Source organism: Cygnus atratus, chromosome 2 (assembly GCF_013377495.2).
Source record: "Cygnus atratus isolate AKBS03 ecotype Queensland, Australia chromosome 2, CAtr_DNAZoo_HiC_assembly, whole genome shotgun sequence".
NCBI lineage: Eukaryota > Metazoa > Chordata > Aves > Anseriformes > Anatidae > Cygnus > Cygnus atratus.
This window is the reverse complement of record NC_066363.1, coordinates 143,772,927-143,794,502: the sequence shown is the minus strand read 5'-3', so window position 1 is coordinate 143,794,502 and position 21,576 is coordinate 143,772,927. Positions and strand designations below refer to the sequence as shown.

The window sequence follows — 21,576 nt, the reverse complement described above, 5'->3', positions numbered from 1 at the left end:
ATGGACACCATGCTGAACATGACCCAGCAATGTGCACTTGCCATAAAGAATGCCATCAGCCACTTGGACTACATTAGGCAGAGCATTGCCAGCAAATTGAGTGAGAAGATCCAACCCCTCCATTCAGCACTGGTGAGACACGTTAGGGGTGGTATGTCCAGTGCTGGTATCCCCAGTACAAGAGAGACATGGATGTACTGGAGCAAGTCTAATGAAGTGTGACAAAGATGGTTAAGCAACTGGACATGTAATAGAGCTGGAATTGTTCAGCCTAGAGAAGAGAAGCTTCAGGGGTATCTTATCATTGTGTATAAATACCTAGGGAGTAAAGGAGACAGAGCCAGACTTCTTAGTAGTGCCCTGTGACAGGACAAGAGGCAAGGGGCACAAACTGAAACACGGTAAATTCCGTTTAAACAAAAGAGAAAACCTTTTTCCTGTAAGGGTGATTGGACCTGACAACAGCTTGCCCAGAGAGGTTGTAGACTCTCCATTCCTGGAAGTATTCAAATTCCTACAAGACACAGCCCTTAGAATTGTGCTTGAGATGACTCTCCAAGCAAGCAGGTTGGACTAGATGAGCTCTGGAGGCTTCCAGTCTCAGCTATAAATTCAATTTATTTGATCTTTATTTGTATAGAAATTGACCTTTGAACTTGGCCCACTCTATGTTATAATTGCTATGTAATATCTTACAATAGCCCATTAAAACACAAATATAGTTCATCAATTCTGTTTTTACAGTTTTCCCACGATACAGCTCGTGCTAATAGTTACGCCTCAGAACTTGCCTGAAATTTCTGTACATAGCTTGTAACTTTTCATGATATGGAAAATAGCAGTGGAAGTCACAAGGAACTTTACTTGGCTCAATGGCAAAGTGGACTTTATTGAGTGTGAAAATTTGAGGAAAATACAAATGTGTATGGACAACATGACAGAAGTAATTAGATGGATTATGTTTGTTAGTTATTTTCAGTAACACCACAGTGAAGATGTATGCAGCTAAATATTTTAAAAATAAGCAGAGCTAGTAAAAATAAAATTTAAAAAATAATAATTTTCTGAAGATTGGAGGAAAAATAAAGATATTTTTTAAATCTTACTTATGATTCATCCTAAAGATAGACAAAATACTTTGTAAATGCCTCATGGAATTGTTCTTTTAATTACTTTTTTTTGAACATTTTATAAACTCCACATCCATGCTTTCACTTCAAAAAGAGATTCTTGTTTCAAAAATGGACTTCATTTCTTCTTGAAAAGAGTTTATGATAAAATCCCAAGTTAGCAGAGTACAACTGCCATTTTTTACATCAATGAGTGCATAGAAAAGGAAATAGGACAAGGAGAAAGAAAAGGAGAAGGAAGAAAGGAAAAGGGAAAAAAGGAAAAAGGAAAAAGGAAAAGGCAGAGGGAAAGGCAGAGGGAACAGAAAAGGAAAAGGAAAAGGAAAAGGAAAAGGAAAAGGAAAAGGAAAAGGAAAAGGAAAAGGAAAAGGAAAAGGAAAAGGAAAAGGAAAAGGAAAAGAAATGGAAACAGAAAAGGAAAAGGAAAAGGAAAAAGACAATTTGAAGACTTCACATTTTTTATGTACTGATTTTAAAGCTTTATTAGAATGTATACTTTGGAAGAACTGTAAGTGCCTAGCTTCATCTATTGCAATAAAATATAGCAGATAAAGATATTACTGACCATATGGCAAAGAAATATATTATGTCTCCAGTAGCAACACATCAGAATATTTATCACTAAATGCCTAACCTGGATAATGAACCAGAACCAGAAACTGGTTCTGTTTAGGTTCTGTTCTTAGTACGTTTTACTATTCTTACAAATATATATCTTCTTCCATCTTTTTTACCCCTTTATACTCCTTAAGCCTCTTTTCTGGCAAATTGCTAGTAACAGTGATAAAATTAGGATGTAAATATTTTGTAGATATTTAGGTCAGAATTAATCCAAACATTTTTTTTTTCTACTTTAATTATTTGCATATATTGAAAGGGCAAATACCTGTGATGTGAAAGTGCTGAACTTAAGTGCAAAAGTAACATTGTTGAATTAAGTTGTTCATCTAGCATGACTAAAAAATAAATATATTTGTGACTAAAAATAAATAAATAAATTTGTGATTCAGCATATGAATTCCCAAATGTTTGTCACTTTGAGTTAGTTGCTCATTTATTTTGCAAATATAAAAGATGTACTGAATGTTAATGTTCTTAAGAAGAATTCCAAGGTCTATGAAATTTACAGAGGCTTATCAACAAATTGAATGGATAAAACAACATATATAAGAATATGCCGAGATTATAAAGGAGGATATTGAACTGAGAAATTTGGTGGGGAGGGAAAAGTAGAGAATTTGAAGATATAAAAACAGACTTTTTTTCCCCCTAATTACTAAAATTTTCTAACAATTACATGTATGATTGTGTACCTTCATTGCCTATTCTCTATGCTGTTATGTTACGAAAAATAACATTATACACAGGGAAATTTAATTAACTGGTCAGGGAAATCAACCAATAAATATATTTTCAATTACAATATTTTAATGCAGTGTATTAATGTATGTTCTGTAATTTTTTTTTTTTCTTCTCATTTTATCCCCCATTTTTGGCTGTTGGTGCTTCTTGCTTTTTCTCCTTCCTGTTTGATCAGTGGTTTTTGGCCAGTTTGTATTTTTCCAGACATCACTCCACGATGTGGTTGAAGTATATGATGGCCCATCTCTGCAGTCATCATTGTTATCTTCTCTCTCAGGATCTCATTCAGGTATCTGTTAACAGAACTGTCATTAAACCATCATTTATTTTATATAAACTATAAGGATAGTGTAGTTGAAAAAAAAAAGAAAAAAAGAAAAGACAACTGTCATATTTTCTTATATACTGTTCAGGGAAATATATGAAATCAGGATTTTCAAATAAAAACCTAATCACTCAAAACTGTGTTCATTAATGAAGAAATAAAAGCCAAGTGGATTTTTTTTTTTTTTTGATATTTAGTCGTTACAGTGTGCATTTGGGGCTTCTTACTTTATGCCTCTATTACTTTTATCTAGTGAGCAATCTGAAATGGATATTATACATTTAAAAGGGAAGCCAGCATATTTTTTATAACAAAGTGAAATTGTATAGATTATGTGCATGTTGACTTGATTTACAGAGGCATGGTGTGTATATACATAAATATATATATATATATATACTTTTTGTAAGGGAAAAATATATATTCATAATAACTGTGATGAGTTTTAGTCCCCCTTTTCTAGAACAATGTGATACTGCCAACTTAAGATGTTGAATCTATCCTGCCAAGTTAAAGAAACAGAACAGGACTGGGAGGGGGGAGGTGGGGGTCGCATTAGCTGTAGAGCTGTTTATAGGCATTTTGTATGCTTCTTTAGTAAAAACTGATTATGATAGCTTTGTATTTGCTTTGTCTGAGTAGGTGAATCCCTTCCATTGAGCTCAGGTAACCAGATCACGGTTAGATTTACTTCAGTTGGACCAGTAACAGCTAAAGGATTTCATTTTGTTTATCAAGGTGAGAGAGCCTGGAAAAATTTGTAAATTTATTAATTTCTTCACAAGTTGTAAATGATCAGAGAGGAACAGACTAAAAATGAAAAGGAAAATAATAGCTTGTTAACGATGTAACAAGTTTCACGATTTCTGCCTGTTTTTAAAAATAATGTTAGTACCATTCTTTCATTTGTATTTTAAATGTTAAATCAAATAATTAAGAAGCATAAGGGAGGTTCCAAATTTAAGAAGGCGGTTATAGAATACAACTGTTTTTATGTTTGCTAATATGTCTGACTAATGCTAGATATATCTTGCTGCTCAAACTGGTTTATCTCTCAATTTAAATATGAATAACTGCAAATGGTATTACCTGTGGATGAATCAGTGATCTTTCTATTACTAAACTGCTTCCCTTCATTTACATTATTTGCCTTTTTATGGGTAAAACACAGAAATGGTTATACATCAGTACCTGCAACTGCAATCCATTCTGCTATGGATTCTAAATCCTGATCTGGCAGGCATAATACACATTTAGAAATCCACATGAATAAATGTAAATACCTATCTGACACAGAATTTTTTTTGGTTTTGTTTTTCTTTTTTTAACTATTAGATGAACATTTCATAGCGATATTTCTTTTCAGTGCCATTTTAGAAAGGTTTCATTATGGATTTTATGCATTGCTTTTCGTCTTGGCAAGGATATCACTGCTATGCACTTCTAAATAGTAACTCAGTCATCAGAAGTATGTAATCCACATTGTGACGATCAAGTTGGGGATTAAGCAGATGTTCTTAAATGGCAAATAACTGAATGTTACTTCCAGTCATTCCAAATATTTGTGGTTCAAAATCTGTATTCCTCCACCAAATCTAAAATTAAGAATCCACAATTCTTTGTATGTTTGCAGCTGTTCCAAGAACAAGTGCAACACAGTGCAGCTCTGTGCCTGAACCAAGATTTGGAAAAAGGATTGGAAATGAATTTGCAGTTGGGTCATTGGTTCTTTTTGAATGCAATCCGGGATATATCCTTCATGGATCAACAGCAATTAGATGTGATACAGTACCAAATGCATTGGCACAGTGGAATGATTCACTCCCTACATGTGTTGGTGAGTTCTTTAGGCTTTTTAATAGAATTAATTGCTGCCTAAAGTGTTGACCATTATCTCTAGCTGAATGTGTTCCTTCGTTGTCATCCACACAATATTTTATTCCTGCTTACTTTTATTCACTTTCTTCTCCATTCAAGGTTAAGATTTTATTACCCTTTCAATTCTAACTTTGCTGCGATATTTCATTAGTTTCATGAACATACCCTTCTATTATAAATTATATGTTACCTTCTTTTACATTAATATCAGTGACATCCCTCGTTATCCGTTAATCAAGTTTCAGAAATAACAGTTTATCCTCTGACTCCTTCAAGACTAAGATGCTCTCACCTTTTGGATCTCTAATAAGATATTGTACGCTCTTATGAAGAAGACTACTATATTAAAGATTTAAAAATAGTGAAGTTAATATTTCAATGCTTGTCAAAAAAAAAAACAGTAATTTTCTAGAGCAGAAAATATATCTCATCTGGTTCTGGTCATACAAGATTAAATTCTCAACTTTTAAGTCTTAAATTGATGTGCATCTATTGACATTAATAAAGCTGATCTGTACTAACTGGAAATCTGGTGATACCTCTGAAAAGTCTCAGAGTAAGGAAATAAAATTATATTGGTATATTTTTCCATAGGTTTACATCAAGGGCAAATACAACACATTGGCTGCTGTACATGTTATTTTTTAATAGAGTTGTGTTTTTTTTTAATATAAAAAAAATCAGTTGTTTATAAATGAATCAAAATTGGTTGTCATTTACACGGATTTTTTTTTGCAATGCCATCAAACTTTTCCACCTGTAGCATCTGTTGCAGTACCAACTGTGCCATACATTAATTCTGTGCAAATTGAATATATTAAAAAACATTCATTTTGAGGATGAAAGCATCTGAAGAACACAGTTTCAACCCAAACAGTAAATGTACGTATGAGTTAAAGTTACTTTACTATTCTTGAAAGAGAATAGATTTTTTAGAAAAATCATTCTAACCTACTGCAAAACCATACTATGGAACTGACCCCAGCATTAAGAAGTACATAAGCAGAGTTTTAGATGAGTGGAGGAGGAAGGGAAAAAGGAAAAAAAACATTTTTAATTAGGTTGGTTTTGAATCCTCTTTGTTTAATCATATGATGCTGCATGGCAGAGACTGAGTGGTTTTCAATAAAAACAAAATGTTTCCTCCATAATATTAAAATCTTGACAGAGATCACAACTAAGTACCACTGGGGTAATATTAGTAAAATAGGATTAACAATATATTATACATGAATAATGTTTATTTGGACTCTTTCAGTCAAAATGAATAGAGCCATGATTTATATATCAGTAAGAAACTGAAGTATTTATCTATACTTCATTTATCCTCGATTACTACAGTAGAATCAATATAATTGCACTGTTTATACCCTTGAAATGTATTCACTTTTTTTTTCTTTTTTTTTTTTCAGACATAACAATTCAGCAAAGTGTTGTAATAATTATTTTGGTCATTGATCACAATATATTATATACATATACATATACATATACATATAGACTTATTCTGTGAAAGACAAACTGTCTCTAGGCAAGCTGAACTGTGAAAGGGTTACAGGCCACTTTACGTGTGAAAATTACTGTGCCAATAACAGTGATAAAATATATATGAGGATAAAATTCCATTGAACTTAATCAGTTTAATAATTGAAGTGGTAGACCTGACCACATTAAATTGCCTTAACTCTAGTGAATGTTTGAGTGTTTTCTTACAGTTAGCAGACATCAATCATTGTGTCCATCCTTTTACAAGTAATTATTTAAATGTTTTGAGTTATACTGACCTTTAGTTTATCCATGTAATTTGAAGAGATTCTATCAATTATATGCCATACAAAATGTAGCTACAGTATTTGTTATTAAGTGGTATTCTTCTACGTATTTTATAAATCCTCATACTTTTATCTAATGAAATCAATTCAGAACTTATCGAAGTTGCATAGAAATGATACATTAGCTTCTGTTTAATATCTTTGTTGGCAACATGGACAGCTGGATTGAGTGCACCCTCAGCAAGTTCGTCAACGACAACAAGCTGTGTGGTGCAGTTGGTACTCTGGAGGGAACAGATACCATCCAGAGGGACATAGACAGACTTGAGAGGTGGGCCTGTGTGAACCTCATGTTCAACAAGGCCAAGTGCAAGGTCCTGGCAATTCCAAGAAAAGGGCAATTCCAAGGGTCAGGGCAATTCCAAGAACAAATACAGGCTGAGTGGAGAATAGCTTGAGATTAACTCTGAGGAGAAGGACTTAGAGGGGGGTTGGTTGATGAAAAACTCATCATAGGCATGGCAATGTGTGCTTGCAGCCCAGAAAGCCAACCATATCCTGGGCTGCATCAAAAGAAGTAGGGACAGCAAGCAGGTCAAGAGAGGGTGATTCTCCCCCTTTACTCTGTTCTCATGAGACCCCACCTAGATTACTGCCTTCAGCTCTGGGATCCCCAATATAATAAGAACATGGACCTGTGAGAGCAAACACAGAGGAGAGCCACAATCAAAGAGCTGGAACACTTCTCCTGTGAAGACAGGTTGAGGGAGTTGCTTTCTTCAACCTGGAGAGAGAAGGCTCCCGGGAGACCTCATTGCAGACTTCCAGTACCTAAAGGGGAGCCTACAAGAAAGCTGGAGAGGGACTCTTTATCAGGAAGTGTACCATTACAAGGAGTAATGGCTTTAAACTAAAAGAAGGGAGTTTTAGATTAGATAGAAGGAAGAAATTCTTTACTCAGGGGGTGGTGAGGTACTGGAACAGGTTGCCCAGAGAAGCTGTGGCTGCCCCATACCTGGCAGTGTTCAAGACCAGGTTGGCTGGGGCTTTGAGCAACCCAGTCTAGTGTCTAGCACCCCTGTCCATGGCAGGGGGTTTGGAATTAGATGATCTTTATGGTCCATTCCAACCCAAAGCATTCCATGATTCTAACAGTTTGTTAAACTATCTCATCAATCTTTTACTTCAACTTCTTAAATACCAACAGAATATCTGTATCTAGATTAAGCTTTAATTTTATTTGTCCCTGTCAGAGCATCTAATGATCTAGACAAGATACATTCAAGTTGATCATTCAGAAGGGAAATGGTGTTGATGTATGCCTCTGTCTTATTCCATGTGTAACACTTCTATTAATTCATGCACACAGATATGATGAGTGAAGTAAGCCTTTAGCAATATCTTTACTAATACGATATAGTCTGTAATTGCATAATTCATACAAGCAAAGAAGAGTTGCCAAGGAGTTGAGACTGGTGATATTGATTATTTAGACAATAAAAATAGCAATATTAATATAGAATTTTTCTGTTTTAATCCTTTATACTAATAAAATACATAACTGTTCAAACTTCATTCTTAAGCACTAACAATTAAGCTTTATATTTGTGAGGTTGCTAGGACATATTGGAATGAATTTTGTTTGTTAAAGGTCAAATAAATAAGACAGGAGAATATGAATGAATCACGGAATCGTAGAACGACATGGGTTGGAAGGGACCTTGAAAAATTGTGTAGTTCTATGGACAGTGATGCCACTTTGTTGTTGTTGGTGGTGGTGGTGGCGGGTTTTGTTGTTGTTGTTGTTCCTGAGGCAAATATAATTTTTTAAAGTGTAACATAAATTTACAAAAGTTTTCAGCCATGGTATGATGAATGTTGTGTAAGCTTTAATAATAGCTCTTCTCACTTCTGAGGCTTTGCACTTCCTTTTTTGACTTGTGGATTTCCTTTCAGTGCCCTGTGGTGGAATTTTAACAAAGCGCAAAGGGACCATTTTGTCTCCGGGTTACCCTGAACCTTATGACAACAATCTGAATTGTGTGTGGAAGATCACAGTACCAGAGGGAGCTGGGATTCAGGTAAGTATACTTGTTATTTTCATGTTATCATCATGTTTAAAATTGTTTTTTCCTGGTGCAAGAGCATGAAAAGAGTATTCATACATTCTTTCTCTCACTAATGATGGTCACAGTGGAACTCATTGCACATCTTTTCATTCACACAGTTCTTAAAAGATATAAGATTTAAAGAAATTTTAAAAGATATACCTGTAACATTTAACGTGAAAAAAAAAAAACTGCTAAAAGTTTAACATATATTATTTCAGTATGTCAATGATTCATTGTAAGCAAGAGGGAATAAAGATGCTTCCCCATGTGTTTTTTTTTGTTGTTTGTTTGTTTTGTTTTGTTTTCCTCCCTCCATCAAATTACATAAATCTTGTTCTTGCAGTGTTCTTGCAGAGATGGGTTCTTTCCATGGAGAGATTATGTATGTTTTCCTAGAAGTTCTGTTATTTTACATATAGTTACAAAACTTCATTGTTACATAAATATGCTTCAACTGCAGTTGGGAATGAGTCTTTTAAAATATTGATGTAATTCTATTTTACAAAAACTTAGATTAAGACCTTCATGGAACATATAGCAGAAAAATATCTATAAAGCTAGGTTATATATATCTCACTTTTTAGTGAGAAATTTAGTGAGGCAGTTATGTCTAATATAATAGAACTTTCAAACTTCATCTCATTAAATTTCTACCATAACACTTATCAAGAAACCATGGTAGCAAGTTTTCTATGCCCTCGCTTCAAAAGCAAAATAAAATAAAATAAAATAATAATAATAATTTTAAAAGAATAAAGAACTTAGTTTCTGTATATAAAGATGTAATAAAGGTCCAATTGCCTGTTGGAGTCTATTTAAAATTGAAAAGATTATTTCTAAATTTACGTTTAAAAGTTTTGGAAAGGAAACAGGATAACCATTATTATATCTGTTTTTTAATAAATTATATTACAGAGATTTTAACGTATTCTAATGTGTCAAGAGTTTTCAAAATCACAGAATGACAGAATCACAGTATTGTAGGGGTTGGAAGGGACCTCGAAAGATCATCGAGTCCAACCCCCCTGCCAAAGCAGGTTCCCTGGAGCAGGTTGCTCAGGTAGGCATCCAGATGGGCCTTGAATATCTCCAGAGGAGACTCCACAACCTCCCTGGGCAGCCTGTTCCAGGGCTCCGTCACCCTTACTGTGAAGAAGTTCTTTCACATGTTGGTGTGGAACTTCCTGTGATCCATTTTTTGGCCATTGCCCCTTGTCCTGTCCCCACAAGCCACTGAAAAGAGGTTGGCCAAATCCCTCTGTCTCCCATGCTTAAGGTATTTGTAAACATTGATAATATCCTCTCTCAGTCTTCTTTTCTCCAGGCTGAACAGACCCAGGTCTCTCAGCCTTTCCTCATAGGGAAGATGCTCCAGGCCCCGTATCATCTTTGTGGCCCTCCGCTGGACTCTTTCCAGGAGATCCCTGTCTTTTTTGTACCAGGTAGCCCAGAACTGGACACAGTACTCCAGGTGAGGCCTGACCAGGGCAGAGTAGAGGGGGAGGATCACCTCCCTTGACCTGCTGGCCACACTTCTTTTAATGCACACCAGGAACCCATCAGCCTTCTTGGCCACGAGGACACACTGCTGGCTCATGGTCAACCCGTCATCCACCAGGACCCCCAGGTCCTTCTCCTCAGAGCTCCTCTCCAGCAGGTCATCCCCCAGCCTGGACTGATACATGCGGTTGTTCCTTCCCAGGTGCAGGACTCTACACTTGCTCTTGTTAAACTTCATTTGGTTTCTTCCTGCCCAGCTCTCCAGCCTGTCCAGGTCTCGCTGAATGGCAGCACAGCCTTCTGGTGTGTCAGCCACTCCACCCAGCTTTGTATGATCGGCGCACTTGCTAAGGGTGGACACTATTTCCTCATCAAGGTCGTTGATGAAGATGTTGAACAAGACAGTATAGGGTTGAACAAAATAGTATTTTATACTTTACTGCTACTTATAGTATATATATACTATTTTATAGTTTACTGCTATATAATCATTTTGAAAATTCTGTTTCTGTTTGAAATAACTAAAATATTTAATAAAAATGTAAAAAGTTTACAGAAAACAGAAACATCACAAATGCAACCTAATTTCATACATGGTAACATTAAAAAAATTATGAGTTCTATTTTCAAAGAGCCATCACTGCCCATCAGCAATAGTATTTATAAACTAAATCAAATTTGAGACTGGTTTTGAAGAACACTACTTGATTAAAACAGTTGATTAAGTTAGGATCCTGCATCCTCTGTATTTTCTATACAATCAGTAATGAAAGCTAAAGACTGTGAAGCTATTTCAGAGCATTTAAATTAGACATTGACTGCGGTCCTGAGTTAGGCACTCACTGCTGATTCCTGGAAGAGTTTATATATCATCACAGACCACATTAGGTGACTAAATCAGTGGTCCTGCTCAAATGGAGAGGTCCCAGATGACTGGAGACTTGCTAATGTGACACCCATCTATAAGAAGGGTCATAAAGAGAATTTTGGAAACTACAGGCCTGTCAGCCTGACCTTGGTGCCAGGAAAGGTTATAGAACAGATCATCTTCAGTGCAATCACACAGCATGTGCAGGGCAACCAAAAGATCAGACCCGGCCAGCATGGGTTCATGAAAGGCAGGTCCTCCCTGACCAACCTCATCTCCTTCTATGACCAAGTAACCCACCTGGTGGATGAGGGAAAGGCTGTTGACATAGTCTACCTAGACTTCACAAAGGCCTTTGACATGGTCTCCATCAGTATTCTCCTAGAGAAGGGGGAAGCCCGTAGCTTGGACAGGTACACTCTTAAAAACTGGGTTAAAAACACTCTGGATGGCTGGGCCCAGAGAGTGGTGGTGAATGGAGTGAAATCCAGCTGTCGACTGGTCACCAGTGATGTTCCCCAGGGGTCGGTGTTGGGGCCCATCCTCTTTAATATCTTTATTTATGATTTGGATGAAGGAATTGAATGCACCCTCAGTAAGTCTGCAGATGACACCAAGTTGGGGGGAAGTGTCGATCTGCCAGAGGATAGGAAGGCCTTGCAGAGGGACCTGAACAGGCTGGATTGATGGGCCAAGGCCAATGGGATGAAGTTTGACAAAACCAAGTGCCGGGTCCTGCACTTCGGTCACAACAAACTCAGGCAGCACTGCAGGCTTGGGGCAGAGTGTTTGTAAAACTGCGTGACAGAAGAGGATCTGGGAGTATTGGTCAATGGTCGGCTGAATGTGAGCCAGCAGTGTTTCCAGCTGGCCAAGGAGGCCAACAGCACCCTGGCTTGTAACAGGAATAGCATAGCCATCAGAACCAAGGAGGTGATTGTCCCCCTGTACTCTGCTCTGGTTAGGCCGCACCTCGAATACTGTGTTCAGTTTTGGGACCCTAACAACAAGAAGGACATTGAGGCCCTGGATTGTGTCCAGAGAAGCTGGTGAAGGGTCTAGAAAACAAGGTCTATGAGGAGCGGCTGAGAGAACTGGGATCATTACTTTTCATTATCAGTCTCTGAATAAGTTATTCATTATACTTGTGCAAATGTAATGGCAGAAATGCAATTTCATGGACATGCCTATGATTGTAATTAGGTTTGTAGAACCTTTAATCATAGAATCATAGAATCAGAATGACCTGGGTTGAAAAGGACCTTAAAGATCATCTAGTTTCAACTCCCCTGCTCTGGGCAGGGTTGCCAACCACTACAGCAGGCTGCCCAGAGCTGCATCCAGCCCAGCCTTGAATGCCTCCAGGGATGGGGTATCCACAACCTATCTGGGCAACCTGTTCCAGTACCTTACCAGCCTCTGAGTGAAAAACTTTCTCCTAATTTCTAACCTAAATCTCCCCTGTCTTAGTTTAAAACCATTCCTCCTTGTCCTATCGCTATCAACACACGTAAACAGGCATTCCCCCTCCTGTTTATAAGATCCCTTCAAGTACTGGAAGGCCACAATGAGGTCTCCCCGGAGCCTTCTCTTCTCCAAGCTAAACAAGACCAGTTCCCTCAACCTTTTTTTTCATAGGGGAGGTGCTCCAGCCCTCTGATCATCTTAGTGGCCCTCCTCTGGACCTGTTGCAAGAGCTCCATATCCTTCTTGTGCTGGGGGCCCCAGGCCTGCACGCAGTATTCTAGGTGGGGTCTCACAAGAGCAGAGTAGGGGGGGACAATCACCTCCCTCTCCCTGCTGGCCACCCCTTTTTTAATGCAGGCCAGGACATAGATGGCCTTCTGGGCTGCAAGCGCGTACTGCTGGCTCATGTCCAGCTTCTCATCCATCAGGACCCCCAAGTCCTTCTCCACAGGGCTGCTCTCAAGTTCTTCTCCTCCCAGTCCATATAAATACCTGGGATTGCCCCAGACCAAGTGCAACACCTTGCACTTGGCCTTGTTGTACCTCATTAGGTTCTCATGGGCCCACTTCTCCAGCCTGTCCGGGTCCCTCTGGATGGCATCGCTTCCCTCTATTGTATCGACTACACCACTCAGCTTGGTGTTATCTGCAAACTTGCTGAGGGTGCACTCGATTCCATCTTCTATGTCATTGATAAAGATGTTGAAGAGCACCAGTCCCAATACCAACCCCTGAGGGACACCACTTGTGTCCAGCCTCCACCCAGACATAGAACCATTGACCACAACCCTTTGGCTGCGACCAGCCAACCAATTCTTTATCCACCTAACAGTCCATCCTTCAAATCCATACCTCTCCAATTTAGAGAGAAGAATGTGGTGAGCGACCATATCAAAGGCTTTTCTCAAGTCCAGATAGATGATATCCATCGCCCTTCCTTTGTCCACCGATGCTGTCACTCCATCATAGAAGGCCACCAGATTGGTTAGGCAAGATCTGCCTTTGCTGAAGCCATGCTGGCTGTCTAATATTATCACTGAAGTAAGATAGTCATGAAGCATGATATTCAGTCTTGATCCTTTAATCCTGTTTGATTTTCAGGGCTAGCTCTGAGAAAGCTCAAGTCCCTGATATAATTAACTGATGATACTGGGTCAGTAAAATGGAGTATATATCGGAATTCCTATCACTATTTTTACTGAGATATGTTTGAGAATTTAACTTACGTTTATATCCACTAATGACATCAGAAATGGACTGAAACAGTTTAGCCTTTTTTTTTTTTTCACTTCAGAAGGAAAGAAAAAACATGATATACATATATAAATAATTATTACTCTGCAATTCAGCTACTTGAGGCAACATTTTAAAACTTGGTTGACTGATTATTTCCAACCTGTGAATGCATGCAAATGTGGATATTTGAGATACTGTGGTAGACAATGCTCTTGTGTGTATGTAACTGCTTGAAATAGCTGGACATTTTATATGATCAATATATATTCCCCCAAAGTAACAAATATACTTTCCCAGATTTAAAGGACAAAAAAATTAATATATCACGAATGTCTATTCCTCTGTGAAATGTGTAGGATGGAATTTAAACTATTTAGGTGTGTATGACTAGCTGGGTATATGAGGGGAGAGCAGTGGATGTGGTCTACCTTGACTTCAGCAAGGCTTTTGACACTGTCTCCCATAATATTCTCATAGACAAACTCAGGAAGTGCGACCTAGATGATCTGACAATGAGGTGGATTGATAATTGGGTGGATGGCAGAGCTCAGAGGGTAGTTGTCCTGGTTTCAGTTAGGACAGAGTTAATTTTCCTCCTAGTAGCTGGCAGGGTGCTATGTTTTGGATTAGAATGAGAAGAGCGCTGATAACATGCTGATGTTTTAATTGTTGTAGAGCAGTGCTTACACAAAGCCAAGGACTTTTCAGCCTCTCTCTGTCCTGCTAGCGAGCAGGCTAGGGATGCAGCAGGAGCTGGGAGGGGACAGACCCAGGACAGCTGACCCAAACTGGCCAAAGGGGTATTCCATACCATCTGACGTCCTGCTGAACAATATATAGGGGTGGCTAGCCGGGGTGGAGGGGGGGGCCGGCTGCTCGAGTATAGGCTGGGCATCGGTCAACGGGTGGTGAGCAATTGCATTGTGCATCACTTATTTCGTACACATTATTACTATTAATACTATTATTATTATTATTATTGTTGTTATTATTTTCCCTGTCTTAATAAACTGTCTTTATCTGAACTCACAGACTTCACTTTCCCGTTTCTCTCCCCCATCCCGGAGAGGGAGGGGGGAGGGTGAGCGAACGGCTGTGTGGTGTTTGACTGCCAGCAGGGCTAAACAACAACAGTAGTGCTTAGTGGTGCAGAGTCTAGTTGGAGGCTGGTAGCTAGCGGTGTTCCCCAGGTGCTGGGTCCCATCTTGTTCAACTTATTCATCAGTGACCTGGAAAATGGAACAGGATGCACCCTCAGCAAGTTTGCTAACGACACAAAGCTCGGAGGAGTGGCTGACACCCCAGAGGGCTGTGCTGCCATTTGGAGGGACCTCAACAGGCTGGAGGGTTGGGTCATAAGGAACCTCATGAAGTTCAACAAGGGCAAATGCAGGGTCCTGCACCTCAGGAGGAATAACCCCCAGCACCAGTACAGGCTGGGGGGCGAGCTGCTGGAGAGCAGCTCTGCAGAGAGAGACCTGGGAGTCCTGGTGAACATTGGGCTGACCATGAGCCAGCAATGTGCCCTTCTGGCCAGGAAGGCCAACAGTATCTGGGGCTGCATTCGGAAGAGCGTTGCCAGCAGGTCAAGGGAGGTGATCCTCCCCATCTAGTCAGCTCTGGTGAGGCCACACCTGGAGTATTGTGTTTAGTTCTGGGCTCCCCAGTACAAGAGGGACGTAGAACTACTGGAGCGAGTCCAAAGGAGGGCTACTAAGATGATTAGAGGACTGGAGCACCTGTCATACGAGGACAGGCTGAGAGAGCTGGGTCTGTTTAGCCTGGAAAAGAGAAGACTGAGGGGAGACCTCATTAATGTATATAAATATCTGAAGGAAGGTGTCAAGAGGATGGAGCCAGTCTCTTTTCACTTGTGGCCAGTGAGAGGACGAGAGGCAACAGGCACAAACTGAAGCACAGGAAATTCCATCTGAATCTGAGGGGGCACTTCTTCACTGTGAGGGTGACAGAGCAATGGAACAGGTTGCCCAGAGAGGTTGTGGAGTCTCCTTCTCTGGAGATATTCAAAACCTGCCTGGATGGCATCCTGCACAACGTGCTCTAGGTAATCCTGCTTGGCAGGACTTGGGTGGACTAGATGATCTCCAGAGGTCCCTTCCAACCTCGGCCATTCCATGATTCTGTATGACTACATTACTGAATTCGTTCAAGCAGTGGTACCAGATGTAAATGCTGAACTATTTAATATCAATTAAAAAAGCAGAGATTTAAAAGTAGATTTAGGTAAATAGAAAGAGTGTGCACTAAAAAACTATCTTCAGGCACATTTAAATACCTTAAAATGGGAATTTAGTGTACTATAATTTTCTTGTAAGTTAAGGCAGAAAATCATCTCAAGTAGGTAATTCAAAACATGTAGTACAGACTCTTACTTCACTGCCTGTCTTTATTGACTACATGGAAAGATTAGGGCCACTAATGTAACTTGCACTAAAATAGATATTTTAAATTAGGTGTTTTATGGCTAATGTAAAAATTGCAGTCAGCAGCAATCTGGCCCTGAAAACACATTAAAAAAATAATAAAAAATAAATAAAAAAAAAGGAAATTCAATCTGCAGGTTTCCTAGGTCCAATTCTGTATCTTTTCAGAAATTACTTGCACTGCAGTGGTGCTTATTTCTGTTGTTGAAGCTAGTCCATTTTGGAGAAAAGTAAGGGAAGAATAAGTGAGACGGAAGAACAGCAAAAGCAAGCATAATTCTTTAATTCGTCTTAGAGGGTGGTTTGGGTTTCATCCCTGCTTCTGTCACTCTTTAAATGGTTTTCATTAAACAATTATTTTTCTTAAAACAAAAGAAAAAATCCACACCCTATTCCCTCCAAAACAGGAATGGGAACCTAGCAGTTCTCTACTTTGCAGTGAGTGTTTTCACTTCATGAGAACATATTTATGCTCCCTCTTGCAGTCTATTTGCTTCCATTTTTGCATGATGTTATCTCTAGAAGGAATGAAGTGAATGTTCTGCCTTTTGCTTGCAGCATGCTTGTGACTGCTCCTCCCCAGATGATAAGTTACTGATGAAAGTAACCAAACACAGGAGGCTGCTCTTACCTGGTGACAGAATTGAACATGCAGCTGGCATTGCAGGACTGTTATTAATGCTGGATAAACTAGAAAGAATCACAAAGAAACTGCAGTAATTGGCAATACTGTATTTTGTCTTCCCCTCAATGTCCTCCAAATAATCTGGGTATTAGAATAGTGTTCTGTGCATCCATGATTTTCATGGCTGTGTAGCTCTTGTCAGAGGTAATATATGGTTGTCACTAAGGGTCACAGAATTTGTACGTCTGAACTGGTAATTAAATCCAAACAAAATTGTTAGAATGCAATTTTATTCGCTTAATGTTGATTTCCCATTGACTTTGGCAATGACAGCAAAAAACAACTTTTCATGATTGAAAGCAACAGAGTTCCTGAAGTGGTCAGGCAGTTGGACTTGATGACCTTCCAACTGAACTATTCTATTCTGTTCTGTTCTGTTCCATTCTGTTCTGTTCTACATTTTACAGTATTTTTACATTAATGCAGAGGGGATTACGTTTATGTTCTTTACCTCACATTTTTCTTCATAGGTGCAAGTGGTGAGTTTTGCTACAGAACACAACTGGGATTCCTTAGACTTTTATGATGGTGCAGACAACAATGCTCCAAGGCTCGGAAGTTATTCAGGTGACTGAAAATATTTTATAAGTATTTCACAGAGCCAACGTAGATTTTAAACACACGTCTTTTCGTAGTTCTTTTTTTCTGTGTTTATTTCACCCATAATTAACAACGGGTAGTATTCTTTTTATTTTAGTAATCAGTCATCTTCTGTCATCATCTTTTAGTAATCAGTCATTTTCACAAATTTGAAAAATTGAAAATTTTAGGAATGAAATAATATTCAGAGACTCCCAAACTATAGGCATGAACTTCATGAATGCTGTCTTCTATTAATCTCATGATTTGCCCACTCTTATAGCAGGGGACAGAAATACAGACCTCTACACTAGATGCCTCATGAAATAGTACAGTACTAAAGAATGCATTCTTTACCCCTGTTTTAGATAAATGAGATCTGTTTGTTCATTTGTTTTCCTTATTTTCCTTTATTCTACTTCTTGTGTATGACATGAGAGCACTAATAATGAGTTTGTTGCCTTGTCATTCTAAGATTCTCGTTACAGACTTATGCTGAAACGCAAATAAGTAATCAATCACATTTCTAAGAACAACCCTACCAAATATCTTTGGTGTTGTTTTATATATTTGATTGTAATGCTTAAAGTTATTCCAGTTACAGGATTTGCTCTTGTTTTTATGAAAACCCTAGTGAATATTTCTCCTTTTGTTGATAAAAGTGTGATATGACCTTATATTAGACCCTGTTTCCCTGAATGTCCACAGTTCTTGTCTCCAATACTGACGTGCACTGAAAATGTAATAAAAGTTTTAATAGGGGAAGATATTTGACAAGCATGCATGCTGACAGGATTTTGAGCAACCTGATCTAATGAAAGACATCTCTGCCCATGGCAGGGTGTGTGTGTGTGTGTGGGGGGGGGCTGATCTAGATAATCTTTAAGGATCCCTTGCAACCCAAACTGTTCTATGATTTGATGATTTTATGACAAAATATGTAAGAATTGATTTAATGATCTTTGCCTCTCTCTCATCCTCTCTTCCCCTTTCTCTTTCTCTTTTTCTCTGTCTTTTTGTACAAACACCCGTGTTACATATGTACTTAGTTCAGTTTCTGTGCATTTCAATAATATTTTGATTTCTCTTTTCAGGAACAACCATACCTCCACTTCTAAACAGCACATCAAATAATCTGTACCTAAACTTTCAGTCTGATATCAGTGTTTCAGCTGCTGGATTTCATCTTGAGTATACAGGTAATGCAGAGATGTTCAATTAATTAAGACCATTTTCTGGTTCTAGACATCAAGTGTACCTAAACGATATGAAAGAGGAATATTCAGTCCTATTGAACATAATGAGCTACATACTGTTACTTCTGTAATTGTTAGAATTACATTTAATTCCAAGGTAGCAAGATCAGGCCTTAAATCTGTACTGCATGTATTGGGAAGTTTGATTTGTCTTGTTTTCACCTTCGTTTTTTGCTCTTTCAAAATCTTTTCAGAACATGCAACAGCCAGGAGTAAATGCATGGCCTACAAACTCCTGTGGTGGGCTCAGCTGTGCCCTACATTTGGAACCAGCTGGAAATGGTTTTGTCCAGCACAGGGCAGCCCTTGATCTCTCTTCACAGTGGCCCCTGCAGCTCCCGCTGTTACCAAAATCTGCATATTATGCCCAATGCAATAATATATGCACTACATAATGGCCTTTAAGTACATAAGAGAACAGCAGATTTTTTTTTTTTTTAAATTATTGCTGAATATCTCACCAGCAGAAAAGGCTGTAATTAAAAACATACATTCCATCTGAATGAGATTGCCTTTAGCTGACTGACAGGAATTCCGACAGTCACTAACATTTTGTTACAATTTTACTTTTCCCCAGCTGTGCAATTCCCTCTGCTCATATTGGTTATGGTGTCCAATCTGCATAATTGTTTCGTGGTTATTTCTTGTCATTTTTACAGTATGCAAATCTCATGCTCTGGTTGTCTAATTAGCCAGAGTACATAGCCTTGCAAAAGTGCCATATGATAGCTTCTCTGTATCTAAACATTTATTATAGGTTAGAATTATCCTTCTATTTTCTTGAAATACAGGTACTGTCTCATCTTATCACAACTTTAGAGGGAAAAAACCTGTAAAAAGTTATGAAAACAAACTAACATGAGACTGAATCCAGTGAAAATGAAAATGCATCTGTGTATTCATACATGTTCAAATAATTGAAATACGTAATGTACTGCTGGTATATAGCTTTCATCTCTAAATAAAGAAACTGAAATTTCAGAATAAATTCAGAGCAAAATTCACTGATTTGAACACCCATTCTTCTTAATTGTTCTGATCATCTCTGACCCTCTGTCACGGAATTCGATTAACACAGCTCTAACGTAGCAGCAGTTAAGGATTTATTATATACCTCTATAGCAGATAACAAAGTAAGATTATATGATTTTAATGACACCTAATCAGTATTTAAGTATTAGTCAATTAGCACAATGATCTAAAGAAATTTGTCACAATATAAACAGTGACTTAGTTAAAGATTTGTGAATTGTAAGGTTCATCTGAGACTTATTGCAGGGTTCTGTGCAGTCAGGCATTGGAATGGGTTGCTCAGGGAAATGGTGGAGTCACCGTCCCTGGAGGTGTTCAAGGAGAGATTGGACCTGGTGCTTAGGGACATGGTTTACTGGGTGACATTTGTAGTAGGGTGATGGTTAGACCAGATAATCTTGAAGGTCTTTTCCAACCTTAATGATTCTATTCTAAATCCAGTTACATGCTTACAAAATACGCCCTAGAGCAAATTACTCTTCCTATGTCCTTGTTGGTGTTTGTCTATGGATGAGCTTGTTCCTCGAGGACTGAGCCCTGAAACGAACTTCTCAGGGGTACCCTGGGAGGTGTCCTAATGCAAGCGGAGATCAAGGGTGCAGCCCACTGTGATCCCTGGAGGGCTCCAAGAGTTCTTGTTTGGGATCGCTATTTATAGGATTGTGAGGCTGTTGGTTTTTGGTCAGTAATATTCCAGAATTCAGGTCTTTGCCAATTTGTTTAGTAAGCAGGTTGTGCAGTCCCTTTCCCCTTAGAACTTAATTGTGTCCCTGTCAATTAGCCACATCACAGGGTCCAGATGTGATCAGAGGGGAGGCCTGATCATCTGAGACATGTATTGTATGAACAGGTGTTAAAGGGAAAAGTCAAGCTTCACTGCACTCTATATGTTATAGAGAATATTTATGTGTGTACTTCATAAATTTCTTAGAATTTGTCTTAGCTTGCACCATTCATATATTATAAATAATTGTAAAATATTCTTTAAATAGTAATTTTTATTTAACTCAGTTCTTACAGGAAGAGATCAGTTACATTACCAAGTTTTCAAGTATGTAGAAGACAATAATATAGTGAAGTGCTGCCATTATTGAATTCCACAATATTTCCCTATTGCCCTATGTACTGATGTTTAGTTGCTTATCAGTCCTGGCTTCACAATTAACTAGGGTGGAGTACTTGCACTAGGCAAAGAGAGTAACAGAACTACTTGCACTTCATGTTAGACATATTCTTATCTCACTGGGTAGCTGCAATGAAAAATTTATTCATTTCTCTTTTTGACAACCATGAAAAAGCATACATACAATTTATGGTGTTTACTGCAATCAGGAATTCGAGATATTTCTGTTATAATACTAAAGATACTGGGTTAAAAATAACAGATTAGGGGAAATTTGAGGTGATTATTGCACAAATATTTTACTCTGTGCATGTGTGAAAAATGGATGAAAAAATATCATCAGACCTGTGGAGAAACAAGTGCAAATACATACAAATTTATGGTTTGCACTATTTTTCCTGTATTTTGTACCTGTTGTAGTATTGGCTAGCATTCCCCAGAACAGAGGCTCGGAAAGTAAAGTGCATATGCTCCCAATTTCAGTTAGGTAGGCTATGGTGAGACTGTGAGTAGGAATGAGTTGATATGAACCATTTCTTCTGAACATAGGAAATATAGGGGAGACTTTGCATTGAGACTGCAGATTGTTGTGAAATGTTTGTTATCACCCTGCTTATTTCTTTCCCTTTCCTTTGCTTTTGAAAGGAAGTTTTCCTCCCTTTATAACTTTTTTTTTTCATTTTTTCTCAGAATATTATGCTACTTGTTTGTCCACAGACAAACTGCTGATACCCAATAGCTTCCTAAAACATTGGTACAGTGTGCCTATATACAATGTACACAGAAATTGTGTGAATTTAGGATCGGA

The 21,576-nt window shown here is 38.3% G+C and overlaps 1 protein-coding gene across 3 annotated transcripts in view; it reads left to right on the top strand.

The window, feature by feature from the left end:
• CSMD3 (CUB and Sushi multiple domains 3) overlaps positions 1–21,576 on the top strand; it is a 710,218-nt gene that overhangs the window by 576,343 nt on the left and 112,299 nt on the right. For 2 of the 3 annotated variants that reach the window (XM_035546236.1, XM_035546235.1), the window contains 6 exons: positions 2,668–2,781; positions 3,460–3,555; positions 4,451–4,654; positions 8,424–8,548; positions 17,249–17,345; positions 18,452–18,556. In XM_035546236.1, the coding sequence (XP_035402129.1) occupies positions 2,668–2,781; positions 3,460–3,555; positions 4,451–4,654; positions 8,424–8,548; positions 17,249–17,345; positions 18,452–18,556 (741 nt within the window). The remainder of the gene's footprint in view (positions 1–2,667; positions 2,782–3,459; positions 3,556–4,450; positions 4,655–8,423; positions 8,549–17,248; positions 17,346–18,451; positions 18,557–21,576) is intronic. The other variant, XM_035546237.1, reaches the window with a different exon arrangement.